Source organism: Nelumbo nucifera, chromosome 3 (assembly GCF_055504915.1).
Source record: "Nelumbo nucifera cultivar China Antique chromosome 3, China Antique-T2T, whole genome shotgun sequence".
In the NCBI taxonomy this organism is placed as follows: Eukaryota; Viridiplantae; Streptophyta; class Magnoliopsida; order Proteales; family Nelumbonaceae; genus Nelumbo; species Nelumbo nucifera.
In genome coordinates, this window is record NC_142651.1 from 40,322,765 (window position 1) to 40,340,982 (window position 18,218).

An 18,218-nucleotide genomic window follows, 5' to 3' on the forward strand; every position below is an offset into this window, starting at 1 on the left:
GATCCCATCTAGGGGTGTCAATAGACCGGTTTTAGATTGGACCTGTCCAAATCAAAATCAATTTGGGTGGACCAATAAGACATTGAATTGGACCAGTCCAACTTGATGGTCCAAGGTATTTATTGGATTGGATTGGACCTAATCCATCCATATTGAATTGGGTAGGACTGAACCAATATCCGATCCATTAATAAAAGAGAAGAATACAGGTGTCAATTGACCTACAGATTGGACGGTCTAGACATTGAATTAGATTGCTTCAAAACGGTCCAAAATATTCGTATATGCTATGGATTCATATTGGATTGGACCAAATCCAGTCGGATCCTACACCTATCGAAATTGGAATAGTCGTATAACGTTCTACATGAGTCACTGTTGGGCTCACCAGCATCTGAGGTTGATTCAATTAACACCAATTCAACCTTAATTCAATTCAAATAGGGGTGGGGGTGGCAAATCAAATAATCATTATATTGGGATCTGGTTCGAGCCACCGTTTTAAGAGAGTCAATATCTATTTATATCTTATTTGGATCAAATAGGGGTGCATCGATATTAAATTTTATTTATTAAATTGATATTTTTTTGGTCTTCGGGACTTCACAAAAGGGGCAGCCCGTTCTCATTACCCAGAAACCCTCCCAACCGTGTTGGCAGTGGGATTTGGGCCATTTGGCCCTAAGGCAATATTTTTATTTACAATACAAACCTGAACCTGATACAAATTTGGCATCCGGCTCAGTTTTGGTTTTTTTTTTTTTTCTTTGGGTAAAAAGTTTTGCATCCGTTTTTCGTAACTACGATTTGCACCATTACATGATGCAAGATTTGCACTTTCTGTACAATGCAAATTTTGAATCTAAAAAATTGATGCAAGTTTTGCACTGATTTTCTTAATCCTACCCTATTCTTCTCTATTTCCAAATAGATAGTGTTCAGCCAGACTCCAGTCTCTTTCATATAAAGTGGAGGTCACATCATTTCACTTTTTAAAACAAATAAAAGTCAAATTTGAAAAAATAAACCAGAATTTACACTCAGCCCATTTGTACATGTTTGTATTTATACTGGTGTAAATGCATTTGCAGTTTACATTTTTTTTTTTTTGCAAATTTGACTTTTGTTTGTTTTAAGAAGTAAAATAAAAAGCTGATGTGATCCCCACTTTATATGAAAGAGAATGGAGTCTGGCTGAACACTATTTGTTTGAGAATAGGGAGGAACAAGGTTGGAAACAATTGATGTGGTCTTCACTTCATATGAAAAAGAATTAAGAAAACCAGTGCAAATGTTGCATCAATTTTTAGGCTCAGTTTGGAAAGAATACAAATACAAATGTGTACAGTACAAATACATACAAAATACAAGGTTTTACACTCTACATATTTGTATTTGTATTTATACTCCTTCCAAACTGAGCAGATTCACAATTTGCACTGGACAGAGTGCAAATCTTGAATATACATGGTGTAAATTGTAGTTACAAGAAAATGGATGCAAAATTTTTACCAAAAAAAAATGCAAAACTGAACCGCAAATGCATTGCAAATACATTTACACCAGGGAAAATTGCAAACAAATGAAGCCCAATCTCCACAAAACCCAGCCAGAGATCTTATTAATTGAGCCAGCATCAGTTAAAAGTTAAAACAAACAAAAGTCAAATTTGTAAAATAAATAAAGAAATAAACCAGGGCTTACACTCAACTTATTTGTACTCCTATGCATTTACACCGTGAATTGCAAAGAAATGGAGCCCAATCTCCGCTACAACCAACCAGAGAACCTACTAATTGAGCCACCATTAGTTAGTATTTTGATCCCATTATTTACTTACAAATAGACCAATGCAGTACAATTGGCAGCCCCACCTACATAACTCTTTGCATATCCAAAACTAGACCTGTTCATGGGCTGGGTTCGGATTGAGCTTTTGCCAAAATTTTGAATGGGCCCAGCCCAAAGCAATGTAAAATATTCATGGCCCGAGCCCGAAGCCCAGCCCATGAAGAGGTCAACCCAAACTAACGTTATACCCGGTTAACATATTAGTTTAGCCGTGGAAGTTTAAGCTGCAACTTTGGAAAACTGAAATCACCAGGCACAATATTTTGATCTGCAGCTTAGGGAAACAACAAATCAATTTGACAGATTGCCCCAATTTCTTTCTTGCAATATAAATTTGTCATGAATTGCTCAAAAAAACAAGATATCACATGCCCCCTGCAATATGTATATCCAGTACCAGAACAGAATTGCCAGCAGGAGAGGTAAGTAATATCATTTGCAGTCTATTATTACAGCATCAATCAGGATTTTTATGTACATAGATTATTGGAGACAAGGTTCAAAGTATCGATACATAATGACCCATATTGGCCGATAAAAATCATGCCGGTGGCTTCCCGATACGCCCCTACAGGGGTTGTATCGGGACGGCCACTGGTCCAGAGTAGCTGGGCCTTAATCGGCCCCTCCAAATCGATTACAAAAAATAAAAATAAAACTAAAAAAAAAAAGCACCGACAGGCCGATACGCCCTACCGGCGCATCGGCCAGTAGTCCTCATACACATACTAACATGTAGAAGTTCTAAGCCCATCTCCTGCACTCCTAGGCTTACCAAAAAAAAAAAGCATGTAGAAGTAGATCATCCCAACTTTCAGTTTCATTACCTTGTAACAATGAGATCAGAGGCACCAAAAATGTTTTTTGCAATTTTAAGATTCCTCCAAATTTCAGTCTGATAACCTTGAACCAGTTTTCCAAACTAGGTGGAAAGGTTTTTCTGACCTTTTGGGCGTTTTAATAAGAATTCCAGATCTGCTCAACACCCTGATATCTAGTGGTATTACTAATTTATTATTAATTCTCAACGACTGATAATAACCAGGTGGCCCCAAACATTGCTCCCCTAACCTCTCTTGCCATAATTGAAGCATTGAAAAATGACGAGACTCCCATTCCCAGCAAAGAAAAACAAATGACTCAGGGATATCAAGGTTCATAGTTTCAGGAGGACAAAAATCATTTAATACCGGATAACTTAATTCATTCGTATCACATCTTACTTGACCGTCCAACTTTCCCTCCCCAAGGAAAATTGGCAAAGGAACACAAAATAACAAAATGAACATAATGAAATAGAAAATATTCAATATTGCTCTGCATAACCTTGACCATTTATATAGACGGGGATAGGAGATTGCTTATACAATTACTATATACAATGGCTTGATTTAGTGGATATGAGATCATGATTGTCCCAACACGTGAAGTAGGGTCCCAATTTTCATGACTCTTTACAGGGAACGCAAAGCATAAATCGTTACAAAGATATTAACTAATATCTTCAGCAGAAAAATCAGGCTCTGCTGGCTTCTGAAGCAGCATTTGCGGTACTCTTTCTGGCAACCTAGCTTTGCGTGCACCATTGCGTCTTAAAGCCCGTAATGCATTAGCAGCAAACCGTGAGGCATATATGGTGGCTCCAAGGCTTGGTGAGCTCCCACCCCCCTTAGCTAATGCATCCTGCAGCCTATCCTCCTCCTCACGTAGAGATCCTTCTAGTTTTTTCCTACAGTACCGACGCCAAGCTGCTTGTATGAAACAGGCCGCCCATGTCCTCCATTGCTGTGAATAGAGCCTGAAAGTGTGCCGGAGCTGCTTGCTGTGGAGACGTCGGAACTGGGAGGCTACAAACTTCAAGTCATCTGCCTTCAAGGCAAAGGCTTCTACCTCTGTAATGGTTCGCACAGTTCTGGTTGAGATGGGGAGATTGGATGAGGAGTGGGGATCCAAAGCCCACGTGAGCAGCTCTTCTCCACAGAAGTCGCCAGCCTTGAGATAATCAGAGTTGAAGAAGCCAGTTCTTCCACCATTGGTGGTTACACTTAATAGCTTGCCACGCATAATGAAAAGCATCTCATCAACCGGGTCACCTTCACGAACAATATAGCTTTCTTCTGTATAAAGCACTGGCTTGAGGCGATCGCACATTGCATCCAGTAATTGCTCATCCATTTTTATAAACATTGGAACCTAAAAAAAAAAGAAGAGGTTACGATATACATATGCATCTATATGACTTCCACCTTTGTTTTTCTCTCCATTATCCTTGCAGGTTCATATAATCAACTTAGCCATCTTTTATGCCTAGCTTACCATAAGGTCTTTTGTCTGCTTTAAGCTTTCTTCAAATACTAGTTTCTTAGCTTCATTTCTAGCCCCTATTTTTCTTTCTTTCTCATTTTCTGACGAGTATTGATGATGTGATTTGCATTGAAACTAAATTAAGAGAATTGAATAACATTTACAAAAGTTTTATGAGCATTGTAGTATTAAGAAACAGGTAATAAAACCTGTGTGCACAAAGAACAAAAAGAATTAGAAAATCATAAAAGAATGAAGGGCAAGAAGTAAAGATGCTTGTGTAGAATCCCAAGTCTGGGTAGATAAAAACAGAAAATGTCATGAAGGCTTTCCAGTTGATGTTACTGAGAAACCAGATGTCATGATGGCTTTCCAGTTACTGGTGCTGAATGCTGATCAAGAGACGATTCTGATCTTGGCTGTTGATCCAAGGACCAAGACTTCAAACTCTGGTTCAACACAAGGATGTCAATTCCTCATTAGGCAATTAGGCTTTGATAATTCTTGCGCCGTTAAGTTTGGCTTGTGAGTTATTTCCTTGTATGTTCCCAATCATATTTACCTCTTTAAGTGTGATGTTTGACTTGCTTGGACTTTATCCAACAAAAGTAACACAGTAGGGCAAGGGTAATGGCCTAGCCTATAAATGTATGATACATTGCTTGGGAAAGGAAAATGGAGGCATTGCCTATGACACTAATGAGGACAACTCTCATATTTGAGTTGACTCATGTATTGACTCGTCTGTTGACATATATTGACGTGTCATATGTAATATGACAAAATTTTTATATAAAATATTTAATATTTAATATAAAACAAAACATATTTTCATATCTATAATATTGATATAATATATAATATTAAGTATCTTTAGTTTACTATATATAATATACTAACATATACAAATATTATGGATATTATATATTGCAAGCCAGGCCAGGTTTGAAGTATCGGGCCCAAGCCCAGCCGGAATTTTGCGGGCTTGATGAGGCCCAGACTGGTATGGGCCAAGAATGATCACCCCTAGAGCACAGCAAGCTGCTGTCTCTTCACGCATGAGAACTAAAGTTGTTTAACCATTTAGTGGGACTAAACTCAACTATGTAATTGAATCACACAAATCAGAAATATCTAAAGAAAATAACTAAGCAGGAAAGGAACCAAAGAAAAGGTAAAACAATGGCTAAATCTTTGTTAGACCACAAAAGTATATTGCAAATAGAGATGATAGAGGGCAACTCAAAAAGATGAACAAAAGGTTAAAAATAACTGATAAAATCTGTGAAAGCAACCAGAGAATTAAGAGCACAAACAGCAAGTTTGAGATGGTTCAAGCAGCTTAGATGAGTTGTGGCAGCAGTAGTAATTAATTAAGAAGCACCACAAACCAGTTACTAACAGAGATGGCAGCTACAACTAAATTACAAAATGGAGATACAGTGTACATACAAAACCAAGAAAGGAAAATAGAAATATTGGTATTAAAATAGAATGAGACTAATATGAATGAGAAGTCAAATTTGCTATGATAGGTGATAAACCAGAATTCTAAAATTAAGCCAATCGGTAATAGGTTAAAGATTTACAAGTCTGCAAATATACAATACAGAAAATACAAACGATAAGTCAAAAATAATAAGAACAAGTCTGGTACTGGTAGTATGCAAATCACTTAACTGGATCTTATTTCAAACTAATGAAGGGAATATGTTTAACAAAAAAGTTGTTAATTTCAAATTATATAATAAAATGAAATGAAATAAATGAAACCACTAAATCAGACGGATTTAGGTCTTCCCTGTTATTTGGGGAAGAGCTGCTGCCTACGTCAATGGAGGGTTTCTGTCTTGCATATGATGTCCGCATCAGTGGGTAATTGAAGGTGGGCTGCAAGAGCCCTGTTGTAGAGCCAAAGGTCGATTGCAGAAGTTGCTTACCCCATTTTGGATTGTAATAAGAGTTGTTGAGTAGTGGTGTTGATGTGAGAACGAAACAAAAAAAGTTCTGTGGAGAGTTTTGTTGAGAATGAGAGAATTATTGAAAGAGTCGAAGAGGTTATTCATCTCTTGAAAGGAAGAATCATGAACCTGTTAAGACTTGAGAGTCATTTTTGAATAATGAATCTTGCTTTGAAAATCATGATTTTGAGTTTTTGTAATGGACCTTGAAAGGTGAGAGAGATGTTAGGGCTTCCCAGAAGAAAGAGGGGGCAGGGGAAAAGAAAGAGGGAGAGAAAATGGGAGCCACAACCTAGATGGAAGGGGGGAAATTGAGGGAGAGAAAGAGGAAATGAGAGGCAAAGACTAGGGAGGGAAGATTGTGGGGAGAGAAGAAAGAGGAAGAAGAAAGAAAAGGAAAAAAACGAAAAAGAAATGAAAAATGGGTGGGGCCCACAGGAGAGGGGAGAGAGAGAGAGAGGGAGAACTCAGTACTTAAAGTAATAAGACCCATACAAATAGCCTCCATGTTAAGGTCTGTGCAGACCTGGTCCCTAACCAGAAATAAATACACATAAACACGACTAGACCCTATAGAGTCTTATTTAGACCCAGAATGGCCCTATTATCATTCAGGCTTATCAACAACTTTAGGCATCTGATTTGTTGCTATTACAGGTAAACCAACATTACAAGCATAAGTTCTAGGTCTAATTATCTATGGAATTGATTAGACTATTTTTAGGATCTGCCACATACAGATGTAGAACTAAATTTAGTGATTATATAAATTAAATTAAAATGTTATACACATACATAGATACATAATTAGTCTAGGTTTAATTATATTTGAACAGCTAAACCCAATTATTATCAGGACTCAATGTGGATCCAGACCATACAATAGGGTCAGAAACGTTAAGATCATTTGAGTCAACCAGGATCATTGACAGGCATACTGCCCTGCTGTGTTAGGTTTGGCTTTCTCTCTTCATGTCCTCTTGGTCATCATCTGTAATGACTTATTAATCTGGCTGGTTCTGGTTTGGTAGTATGTATTCTCTAAGGGCATGATGCAGGCAGGGAAGCAATGAAAGAATCCATGGAGAAAGAAATCAGTTTTCTCCCAATTCATCAATCATCGTCCAATGGCAACTTCACAAATTTTGAGTGTTTGAGTGTTTCGAGTTTTAGTATTTCAGTCTTTTCAGATTTATTTATGGTTTGTTAGTGTCTTAAGGCTAGGGTTAAGTCTTTTAGATATTTACTATTATTGGTAAAAATTGAAAGTATTACTTGTAGTGACTTTGAACTTATGACTTCCTAGCAAAATATAGCAACTTTGGACTTACTATCTATAGAAACTCCCATAATTACTGTTTATATTAAAATTGTGATTTACTATTTTTAGTACTTTCTGGTGCCTTTACAATAAGTTAGTTTTAGTAGGATTAGTAGTGGGTTATTGCATAATACAACATAATGAGCTCAACTCATTATTGCATACAACATAACCAACTTCCAATATGCAATAATGAGTCCTTTAATAAATTTTTTCTTTTACTATAAATAATAATAATAATAATAATAAATAATGAGTTCTTTCAAGTCCTTTCTTTGGTTGTGTTCATTGCTTGAAGAACTCATTATTGCATATGAGAAATCATTTATGTTGCATTTGGACAGTTGCATTCAATACAGCACAAAACCCCATAGAGCATATTATCAAATGAAGCACATCGAAGTTGATCACTATTTCATATGAGAAAGAGTATCTCTGTAGTGAAGTTTGTCTTATATTTGTTAAGTCTAATTTACAATTAATATTGACCAAATAACTTCTAAAGTCCAAATTGGACAATAGTCTCAGCAAGTTAGGCATGAGTAATATCTATACTCACTTGAGGGAGAGCGTGTTGAAATATATATGTAATTGAGTAAACAGTAAAGGGTATATGATTGAGGGGTATGTTGTTCATTTTTTATAAAGTTAAGATATTAAAAACAATGTAAGAGAGGCCTCACACTTCATACCTTTTCTCTCTCTCTCTCTCTCTCTCTCTCTCTATATATATATATATATATATATTTTTTTTTCTTTTACATTTATTTCCTTTTATTTAATATTTTTTTCATTATTCTTCATAAAGAAGTCCCAGGCTCCCAGCTCATTTATCTGAACAAGGCTGAGTGTATGGCCTTGAATTGTTCAAGTGCTAAATTTTTATATAAGTAAAACATTATTTGCAATAAATCAAAATATTACACAATATTCCCCATTCCTTTTTTATAAACCTAGGGTGTGGGCCTGTGGTACTAGTGCATTTAGTCCCATAGATTCAATATTGCAGCTAGATATGGGCAGGATAGTTGAGACAAGCTGAAGCCCTCAAAATCCTTATCAGACCAAGATTAATCCTACCTTTAAGCTCATCGGGACTCCAAGAAAGTTAGGGATTTGTCCCATTTTAAAAACAGATAGAATAAGGTGTAAATAAGTATTTAAGGCGGTAAGTACTCACTCTCATGAGTAGAGACAAGCAGAGGTGCCGCTTTATGTCCCTTCTAAGGTCTTTAGGAAGGCTATGGAGCAAATTCTCTTCATCAACACCTCTTGTTTCTTGCCATTTATACTGGTCATACCGCCTGATCCGCTCCCTCAGATTCTCAGGGAGCAACCGGTGGGACATCCACTGCTCTGCATCTCGTCTCTTAACTCTCATCTCTTCTAATCTAACAGTGGAGGACTGTAGATATGTCTGTAACAGAATGAGAAATAATGAACAGCTTTTTAGTTAATATATATAAAAAGAGTGAAACACAACATTTGGACTTAAATACAACAGGGTTCTCCACCATACAAACAGATAAGGTGGGATATGGTGTTTCAAGATTGACCCTAACTCAGATGACTGCATCTTTAATCCAATCAAATCATCCTAACCATCCAATCAGTTCCTTGACCATCAGAAGGAATATACATGATCAGACATCTCAGATGATCAGAATCTAGTATCTGTAGTGGGTTCAGTGGATCAACATTCCAGATGATAAGCATGTACACAAATAACATAAGCCCCACTCATGTCCTACATGTACAATAGTGAAGAGTTTCTAAAGAAAGTGGTAATAACCTGCATATTTCCAATAAGAAACGCAAACAGAACCAAACCAAAGATGGAGATGGCAACAGCAAAGGCTATCTCCCAAACATAAGTACTTGTCTCAAGGTTTTGTCCAAGAGAACTGTAGAACAACACAAGTAGAAATGAGTTAGCTACAAGTATCTAGTGATTATGATGCGAAATATGAAAAAAGTCACTTGGGCTTATTTCAGCATTCAGGATGGTAATTTTCTTGGGTGGAACCATCATATTCCATATACATAGAGATATGTTGATAGACCATCCAAACATCAACAGCATGCAAACATACTGGCAATATACCAGGACCATACATGGGATCTGTTAACTGTGACAAATTAAAATCTCTGAAGTTGAATCTTGTCTGTGCTTCTCAATAAGCATGCAAGAACTCCAGCGCTACCATACTTTAGTATTGTTAGGAAATAGACAATTAAGAAAAAGCAGAGAATGTTACATTTACAAACCTCAGATTTCGCAGTCCCCACCAAAAGCAATAAAACAACTTCTGTGGAAAATCACTTGATCCCACCACATCAGACTGAAGAGCATCAAGGAATATTCCAAAATCAAAGAATGTTTTATTTGGCTCCATCACAGGGCAAGAAACGTCTAGAAATCCAAGATCCTGGGTTGCATTTACATCACAGTACAAGAAATCACTTTTGCAGCCAGTCTGATTCTTACAGGCATCTTGCCAGCACGCATTTTCTCGTCCAATTGAAATCAAGTACCAAAAGGCCCCAAGTACCTAGTAGGACATTAATTTAATGGTAAGAAGGATAATAAGGAATATAAATAATAAACCCACTCATTGCAATCATAATCATAATATAATAGAAAATTTTAGATGGAAACAAAAGCTGTGTCCTATCACCAAAGACACAGAAACCACTTTTAATTAGGGGTCCAAATTAAAAGAATGTGTACTGCTTGGACCTGGGCCCTCAGGCCAAGCCCTTTCAAAATTCAACAAATGTTCAACCCAGGCCAGTCCAAGTTGCATCCCTGCTTGTCATTCACTAAACAATAACCTCTTGGAGCGTCATGCAGAAGTAATAGTGTAATACGAACAAGGGGAAACTAGGACATATATGAGCTATTAAGCAGTGAGAGCAACCAAATGCACACTCAAAATCAGTCCAACAATAGGCTGGTTTTCTTCATCTCTTTTGAACAGTACAGAAATTCTACTATCTTCAATAAAATTGCAGCCAACCTACTAAAACAAAATCTCAGCCCTCCATTCTAATATAACCTGGATTACCCAAGCATCTCCAACAGATTTGGATAAAGCTGCCCTTAAGTTGAGCAGAGAAGGACCCAGAAAGCAAAATTAGAAATTTGACCATTTTTGAGAATGTGTAGGTAGACTATAGCTAGGGGTCATTGCTTCATGTAATGGTAAAATCTCAGACTGACAAGCCTGAGAATGTGGGTTCAAGACTAAGAACAACCACTTTGTGCAGAAAAAGACAAAGGTTAGGTCTGTATCCAGTTTAGTCCACCCTCCCAAGACCCTGGATTGCAAAGACCAACATTGGGTAATAACCTTTTTAGGTGGAGTATAGCTAGTTTTGCAAACCATAAACAGTAAGGGGATTTATTTCCATTATATTCCCATTAAAAGCAAAAATAAGGAATATGCACAAAATATACACCAATATAGCATTTGGAGTACCAAAAATAAATATCTTGCTAGCCATTGCAAAGCAGGCCAAGTCTAAAACTTCATGATAAAGGAACAATAGTCCAGTATGTTGCATGGAGAATGATTATAGTAGAAAAGAACAGAACACATAAGTCACAAGGATTCATGTGGTCTGGCAGGATGTCCATGTTGACAGGTCAAGGAAATATATATATACACCCAAGGGGATTATGGCAAACTCAAACCAAAATAGCCAAAGAGGTCCCAAGAGAAACACCAATCTCAATCCAAGTCAAAACCATGCTCGAAGTCAAAAACCCAACATCCAAAATGCCAGTGAAGACATACTACTATTAGATTCCTAGGTCAGCAAAAAGTTTGGATGATGGATTAGCCAAAATTCCAAACTAGGGGTTTATCAAGGGCAATTATTTTGGGGGATTGGAAGTCAGGGATAAGGTTCTATACATGTTGCTTAATTTCTTTAATAAATAAAGTTTGACAGTTAACAATAAAAAAAACTAATATAATTTAGAATTAAGAAAAAAAACTCTGTACTAAGTCCCTTTTTCTTCTTCCTCCTTTTACCAATACCAGAACTACAAAAGCCATGGCTCTCCAAAATGTGTTTAAAAGGAAGATGAAGTTGGTAACCATTTTTTTTAAATAAATAAAGAAAAATCATTAACTAAGAATAGGCAGAAGAATACAACCGGATAAGAAATCACCCGAAAATGGAACATAATAACTGAGATGCAAAAACACCTAATCATGCAAACTTTGAAACACCCCATACCAACCCAATCCCAAACGAAACTCAAATCACCCCACATCGCACCCAAAAACTGAATAAAAAAAAAAAAAAAAGATCACAACAAAACCCCATGCTAGATCCCTAGCTCACCTTCCAAAGAACACAAGCAGAGAAAACCTCACTATCCGCAAACACCTGCTCAAAGGAAACAAAATACACCCTTCCCTAACCTCCATCAGGAGTGTTAGCAACCTCTTTTTTTTTTTGATCATTAACAAAAAAAAATTATTAATAAGAAAGATTTAATTACAAAAGTAGGGAGAGGTAAACTCTCCCCCTAAAGAGAAAATTACAATGTAGCCCAAAACAATTGCCTTCTTCCCACCCCCTGTTTGGCTAATGCTTCTGCAAAAGAACTGACACACCTTTTAACCCATTGTGTACACACTTCCATAACCTGCATTAACCATTTGAATTATCTTCGCTCGTTAATGTATATCCACAGCCCATCACTTGCCTTCTCTATCCATCCAATTACCTGTTGAGGTTTTAGACAGATTTGTGCAGATTTAGCAGTGGTTTTTTGTTTATTTATTGTTTAGATACGAAGTGGGGACCATAGCACCCTTGTTGGGTCCTTTTTCAGTTGTTCTTTTAAGTGTTTTATGCAGTTTTAGGTGTTAGCCGCCCTATAAGGGCACATTGATCTTTGTACCCTTCTTTATTTTAAAAATATAAATACAAGTGAAGAGGGCGGCCAGATTATTGCTCTCCTTTCTTTCTCAAACCTCTTCTCTTCTCTTTCTTCTCTTCTTCAAGAAATATTTTTTCTTTTACAAATTTTTCTGATTCAGCAGTTTTCTACTTGGTATCAAGGCTAGGGTTTCTTGGAGTTCTTTCATGCAGTCCTAGATCAGCCGATTGCATGAGGAGATAAAGGGCTGATCGATCTACTTCAGACTGCCCAGTTCTTGGATTTTTTGGTGTTTTTCAGTCACCAAGAAGGTGATCTATGTTTTGGCATCAAAATCAGGAAGAACTAGAGTGTGGGGAAGAGTCATAGTTAAGTTGGACTCTTCAATTTTGATATGATCTTGGGCGCTTGGACCTTGTTAGACTTCTCTAAGTTTTTTATAGGGGACTATTAAGTTTCTGGGAATTTTTAGGCTTTCGAGAGTGACTGATTCACTCTTCTCTTCGGTGGGAAATGGTGGAAGAAGAGAGATTCCTCTCCAGATAGGGTTTTCTTCTTCTGAAATGGTCAGCTACCCTTATGTGTGAGATTGATTTGATCTTGGAGGCCTTCTACCTAGTTATTTCCTGTTTTTGAATTGTTTGAAGTTGAAATGGAGAGTTAGAGTACTGAGCAGAAGTCCACCAATAACATGGGTCGGGTGTTGGAGGTACTAGTGATATTTTTGGGTATGGAATTATTACCACAGTGAAACTGGATGGTACAAATTATTTAGAGTGGGCACAATCAGCCAAGATGGCCGTTGGTGCTCATGGGAAATTGGGGTACATCACTGGGGAGGAGAAGAAACCTGATATAGATTCCTCCTTGTGGGTATAGGAGAATTACATGGTTATGGCCTGGTTGTGTAATTCTATGTTCTCACATTGGTAAAAATTTTTTTTTTGTTGGCTAATACTACAAAGGAGGTCTGGGATAGAGTGACTGAAACCTATTCCCTAAAACAAAATGTAGATAGAGACTACCAGTCAAGGAATCAAGTGATTAGTACAAAACAAGGAGATAGACCTCTTGCCATATATTTCTCCATGCCAAAAACACTTTGGCAAGAGATAGATCACTTAGAAACCATGGTTTGGGAGAGTACGAAAGATGCAGCAACCTATCAAAAGTTGGTAGAGAAGAATATGATTTTTGAGTTCTTAGCTAGGGGGCTAAACCCTGAATTCGACATTTCCAGGCAACACATCCTTTTCTAGAGAAAGTGTAACTCTTTCTCAAGCTTGGGAGTAGAAGGAATGTCATGTTAAGACAGCTTGGGAGTGATCGGTTGGCTATGATTAGTACAGTCAAACCTAAGCCAAATGGAGACGGGGAGTAGCGAGACTAGGAGGTAGGGTAAGAAGGACTTGGTGTGTGACTATTGCAAGAAGACTAAAGCATACCAGAGACACTTTTTGGAAGCTTTCACCCACACCTCATACCAGCTCAAGTCAAGAACAAGAAGGGAAATGCAAATGTGGCAATTATAGGAGACTCTTCGGGACCTCTTACCCAAGCTGATTGGGAGTTCATTGAAGTAATAGCAGTTAGAACTAAATTGGAGAAGTATGTACAAGTTGTGCTCTAGTAGAGATAGAGTCTCTACAGCAGATGGTTCCCATATTCCCATTGATGGGGACCAAAAACATTACTTTATCCTCTGTCTTAAATGTCCCTAGACTCTATAGTAATCTTCTTTCTATGAGTTCTCTGACAAGAAATTTGAACTATTCAATGACTTTCCTTCCTGGTAATTGTGTTTTGCATGATCTAGAATCAAAGAGGACAATTGGGAGTGGTCGTGAGGTGAATGGAGTCTACATTTTGGATGGGATTCCAAAACATCAGAGCCATCATGTTAGTAGCAACAACCAACGGTAGTAGTGGATCAGATTCAGTGAATCAGATTATGCTCTGGCATAATCCTTTGGGTCATCTTTCTTTCAGTTCATTAAGACTTTTGTTTCCAAAGTTATTTGAGTCTGTTCAATTATCTAGTTTGGAGTATGAAAGTTGCCAGTTGGGAAAGCATTGTAGACATTCTTTTAAACCAAGTAATAAAAGAAGTTCTTTTTCTTTTGATATTGTTCACACTAACGTATGGGGACCTTATTATATTCTTCCATGGGTGGTTACCGTTATTTCCTTTTGTTTGTGGATGACCACACGTGGTATTCTTGGATATATTTGATGAGATCACGTGATGATGTACCTATTTTGGTGCAACAATTCTACCAAATGGTTCTCACACAATTTGCAATGAGGACTAAGGTCTTCAGATCGAACAATGCTAGAGAATACTTTGAGAATGACAGCCACATTTTTTGGAGCATAGTGTGATTCATCAGAGTAGTTGTGCATATACACCACAATAGAATGGGTAGCAGAGAGGAAAAATAGGCACATTGTGGAAGTGGCAAGAAGCCTTATGGTGTGTTCTTCAATTCCTATTCGTTTTTGGGGGGATGCAATTCTCACAGCTGTGCATCTGATTAATCATGTCCCTTCACGCATTCTTTTTCTAGATGTGGAGATGTTTTATATACCTTTGAGAGTTTTTGGGTGTGTTTCCTTTGTTCACATTCTTGGTATTCACCACAAGAAATTGGACTCTAAGGCCAAGAAATGTGTTTTCCTTGGGTATGCTCAAAACCAAAAGGGGTATTGCTGTTATGATCCGGTGTCGAGGAGCAGATTTGTCACAATGGATGTTACCTTTTTTTAATCTACATTCTTTTTCTCGGGTGGTTCTCCTCAGGGGGAGTATTTTGGGGAGGAGAACTCACAATTGGTTCCTCTTCCCGTTTCATTTGTTTCTCTTTCTCCATCAGTTTCACCATCAGCAACTCCGTCAATTCCACTACGGCGAGCCTCATAGTTCTATCAGCACCACCAGAAGAGGGTTAACTCCACACCAATGTTTTAAAAGTGCAAGGCGCAAAAAAGGCACAAGGGTCAATTTGCGCCTGAGGCGCAAGGCACAAGGCGAGGCACACGCCTTTTTAAGCAAGGCACAAAAATTTAAAAAAAAATCAAAAAATGAAAAAAATATTAAACATAATATTAATAAAAATATAAAGTTTAATTTTAAAATAATTTTTTTAAAAAACCTATTATCTAATATTAAAATACAAAAATATAACATGTAAAGCATATTCAAATAAGAATTTAAAAATCAAATCAAATATATAAAACATTTTCAAGCATATAAAACCCACAATCTCTTTTTTTCTCAATTGCATTACTTCAAGTAGTTAATGTGATGTAAAACATATTACATTCCTGATCCTACGAGCCGTCTTTGTACCACGCCGCTCAAGGAAAGCCCAAACAAGTCCAAGTTAGGTCTTAAAATCTTGAGTGAAGTATACCCTCTTATTGCGTCAGTGCACTATATTCCCTATTTGGTAATGTTGTTCATTCATTCATCCTAATAAAATGCCTTCTTGTTTTATAATTAAAATAATATTATTAATCAACAATAGACAATAGTACAAAATCCCCAAGGAAAGGCACGAGTTGCAACCTCTCCGGGCTAGTTAAGTACAGATTTCCAAATTAATTTTACCTCAACTCTCATATTGTTGGTTAACCACTTTACTTTTTTTATGAGATCTTTGTAGCCCCAAATGGCAATATCCAAGTTTAGGAGCCACCTTGTTACCACCTGAGAGTCCCCATCAACTAGGAGATGCTCCACCCCAAGCTGGTTGGTGATCTGAATTCCTTGTACTGCAGCAAGGATTTCTGCCCTTGTGGAATCCCCCACTCCCACCGGTCCTGAGAATAGGGAAATTATGTTGCTGTCCTTATTTCTCAGGATACCCTCTATACCTAAAGGCTCGGGGTTGCCTTCGCTGCTTCCATCAAAGTTCAGCTTGATGACACCTTCCAAAGGCGGAACCCATTCTGACAGAATTCTATCCTTCTTTGTTGAAGTGTTAGCTATTACTAGCCAATTCCTCCACAAGTCATCAAAGATATCCACAGTTTTCAGCCAATGGATTACTCTTGTTAGGATACAATCCTTCATTTCATCTAACCCTCTTTCCTTCTCTAAGAAAATTCTTGCATTCCTTTCCTCCCAAAGAGACCACAGAGTGGCTGCCCTGACACATTTCCACACGACCTTACCTCTTCTAGTGTGCCAAACAAAGACAGATGGGTTGAATAACAAGCTTAAATCAGAAGGCATAGACCACCTACCTCCAAATAAACAAAGGCTCCACCTCCATATAGTTGTAGCAAAGGAACAAAAGATCAGCAAATGGAAACAGTCCTTATTCTCGGCCTTACACAAGGAACACCAATTTGGGGAAAGACAAAGCGAGGGTCTCTTTTTCTGTAAGTTTTCCAAAGTATTGATTTTCCCATAGAAAACTTCCCAGCAGAATACAGCAATTTTGGGGGGAATAGGTCGCGCCCAGACTTCTTTGACAAGGAATCCTTGGGAAATGGGGTTAGAACTGAGGGATTTTAGAAAAGAAGAGCAAGTAAAAGTACCTTTTGGAAGAGGAGTCCAAACCCTTTGATCAAAAGAAGTGGGGTCCACGCAAACGGATTCTAGTAAATGAATTAGCTCAATAACACAACTTGACTCACCATCCCTCAACCCTCTACGAAACCCAAAGTCCCAATTTAAAGATAAGGGGTTTAACGGGCTCGAGAGAAAAGTTGCAATTGGCTCATGTTTGTGAAGGGAAAGGGAATAGAGCGAGGGGAAACAATCTTTGAAGGGTTGAGTACCCACCCAAATATCCTCCCAGAACAAAATAGCATTACCAGAACAAGCATCATACCTGATGAATCTAAGGAAGTGAGGGAGAATACCATGTATAGCCTTCCAAGGTGTAGTAAGGGTAGCTCGGCGAGATATCCCGGAATCCCAACCATTTCCTACACAACCATGAATGCTTGCCACCACCTCATGCCATAATCTCTCTCTCTCTCGGGGCCATCTCCATAGCCACTTCCCTAGAAGGGCTACATTCTTCAACACTATGTTCCCTATCCCTAAACCCCCTTCTTCCTTTGATTTGTTAACTATCTCCCATCTGATCAAATGATCCTTTTTCACCTCTCCTGGTTCCCATAGAAAGTCCCTCATTCTCTTCTCTAGTTTCTTAGCCTCCCTTGGAGGAATCTTGAACACTAAAAGGAAGTAGGTTGGAAGGTTGGCAAGTGTAGCCTTAATTAAAGTCAGCCTACCCCCTATTGAAATGTGATTCTTTTTCCAAGCCGCCAAGCACTTATCAAATTTCTCCACAATAGGGGCCCAGAAACTACTTTCTTTAGGGTTGGCTCCTAAGGGTAGCCCTAAGTATGTCAAAGGCCAAGAAGAAATATTGCAACCTAAGCATTCTACAATGGATTCAATCTCCCTATTCTCCAAGTTTACTCCAGCCACACAACTTTTATCAAAATTTACCTTCAAGTTGGAGACCCTCTCAAAAAGTACTTATTAAAATCTTAAGGTTCTCCACTTTGCTCAACTCATTCCCTTCACAGAAAATAACAATATCATCAGCAAACTGGAGGTGAGTTACTGGAATGCCTCTGCTCCCTATTCTCCATCCCTTTATTTGGCCCTCCTCATCTTCTTTGGAGATCATCCTACTAAAGACATCAGCAACAAGTGTAAAGAGGAAAGGGGAGAGTGGACCCCCTTGCCTTAAGCCTCTATTGGCTGGAAAAAAGTCCTTAACCACCCCATTCACCAACACTGAATAACGACAAGAGTTTAAGCATCCTCTTATCCAATTACACCATTTATCCCCAAATCCATGTCTTCTTAACATCTCCAGCAGGAAACTCCAATCCACTAAGTCATAGGCTTTCT

At 37.9% G+C, this 18,218-nt stretch overlaps 1 protein-coding gene across 1 annotated transcript in view; it reads right to left on the reverse strand.

The window, feature by feature from the left end:
* Nucleotides 1-3,125: 3,125 nt before the first annotated feature.
* Nucleotides 3,126-18,218, reverse strand: part of LOC104603993 (cyclic nucleotide-gated ion channel 1-like) — a 43,109-nt gene continuing 28,016 nt past the window's right edge. Inside the window, exons 5-8 of the mRNA XM_010268192.2 lie at nt 9,706-9,989; nt 9,230-9,341; nt 8,618-8,854; nt 3,126-4,044 (exon numbers count right to left, since the gene is read on the reverse strand). Coding sequence (XP_010266494.1) covers nt 3,343-4,044; nt 8,618-8,854; nt 9,230-9,341; nt 9,706-9,989 — 1,335 coding nt within the window. The 3' untranslated portion in view covers nt 3,126-3,342. The remainder of the gene's footprint in view (nt 4,045-8,617; nt 8,855-9,229; nt 9,342-9,705; nt 9,990-18,218) is intronic.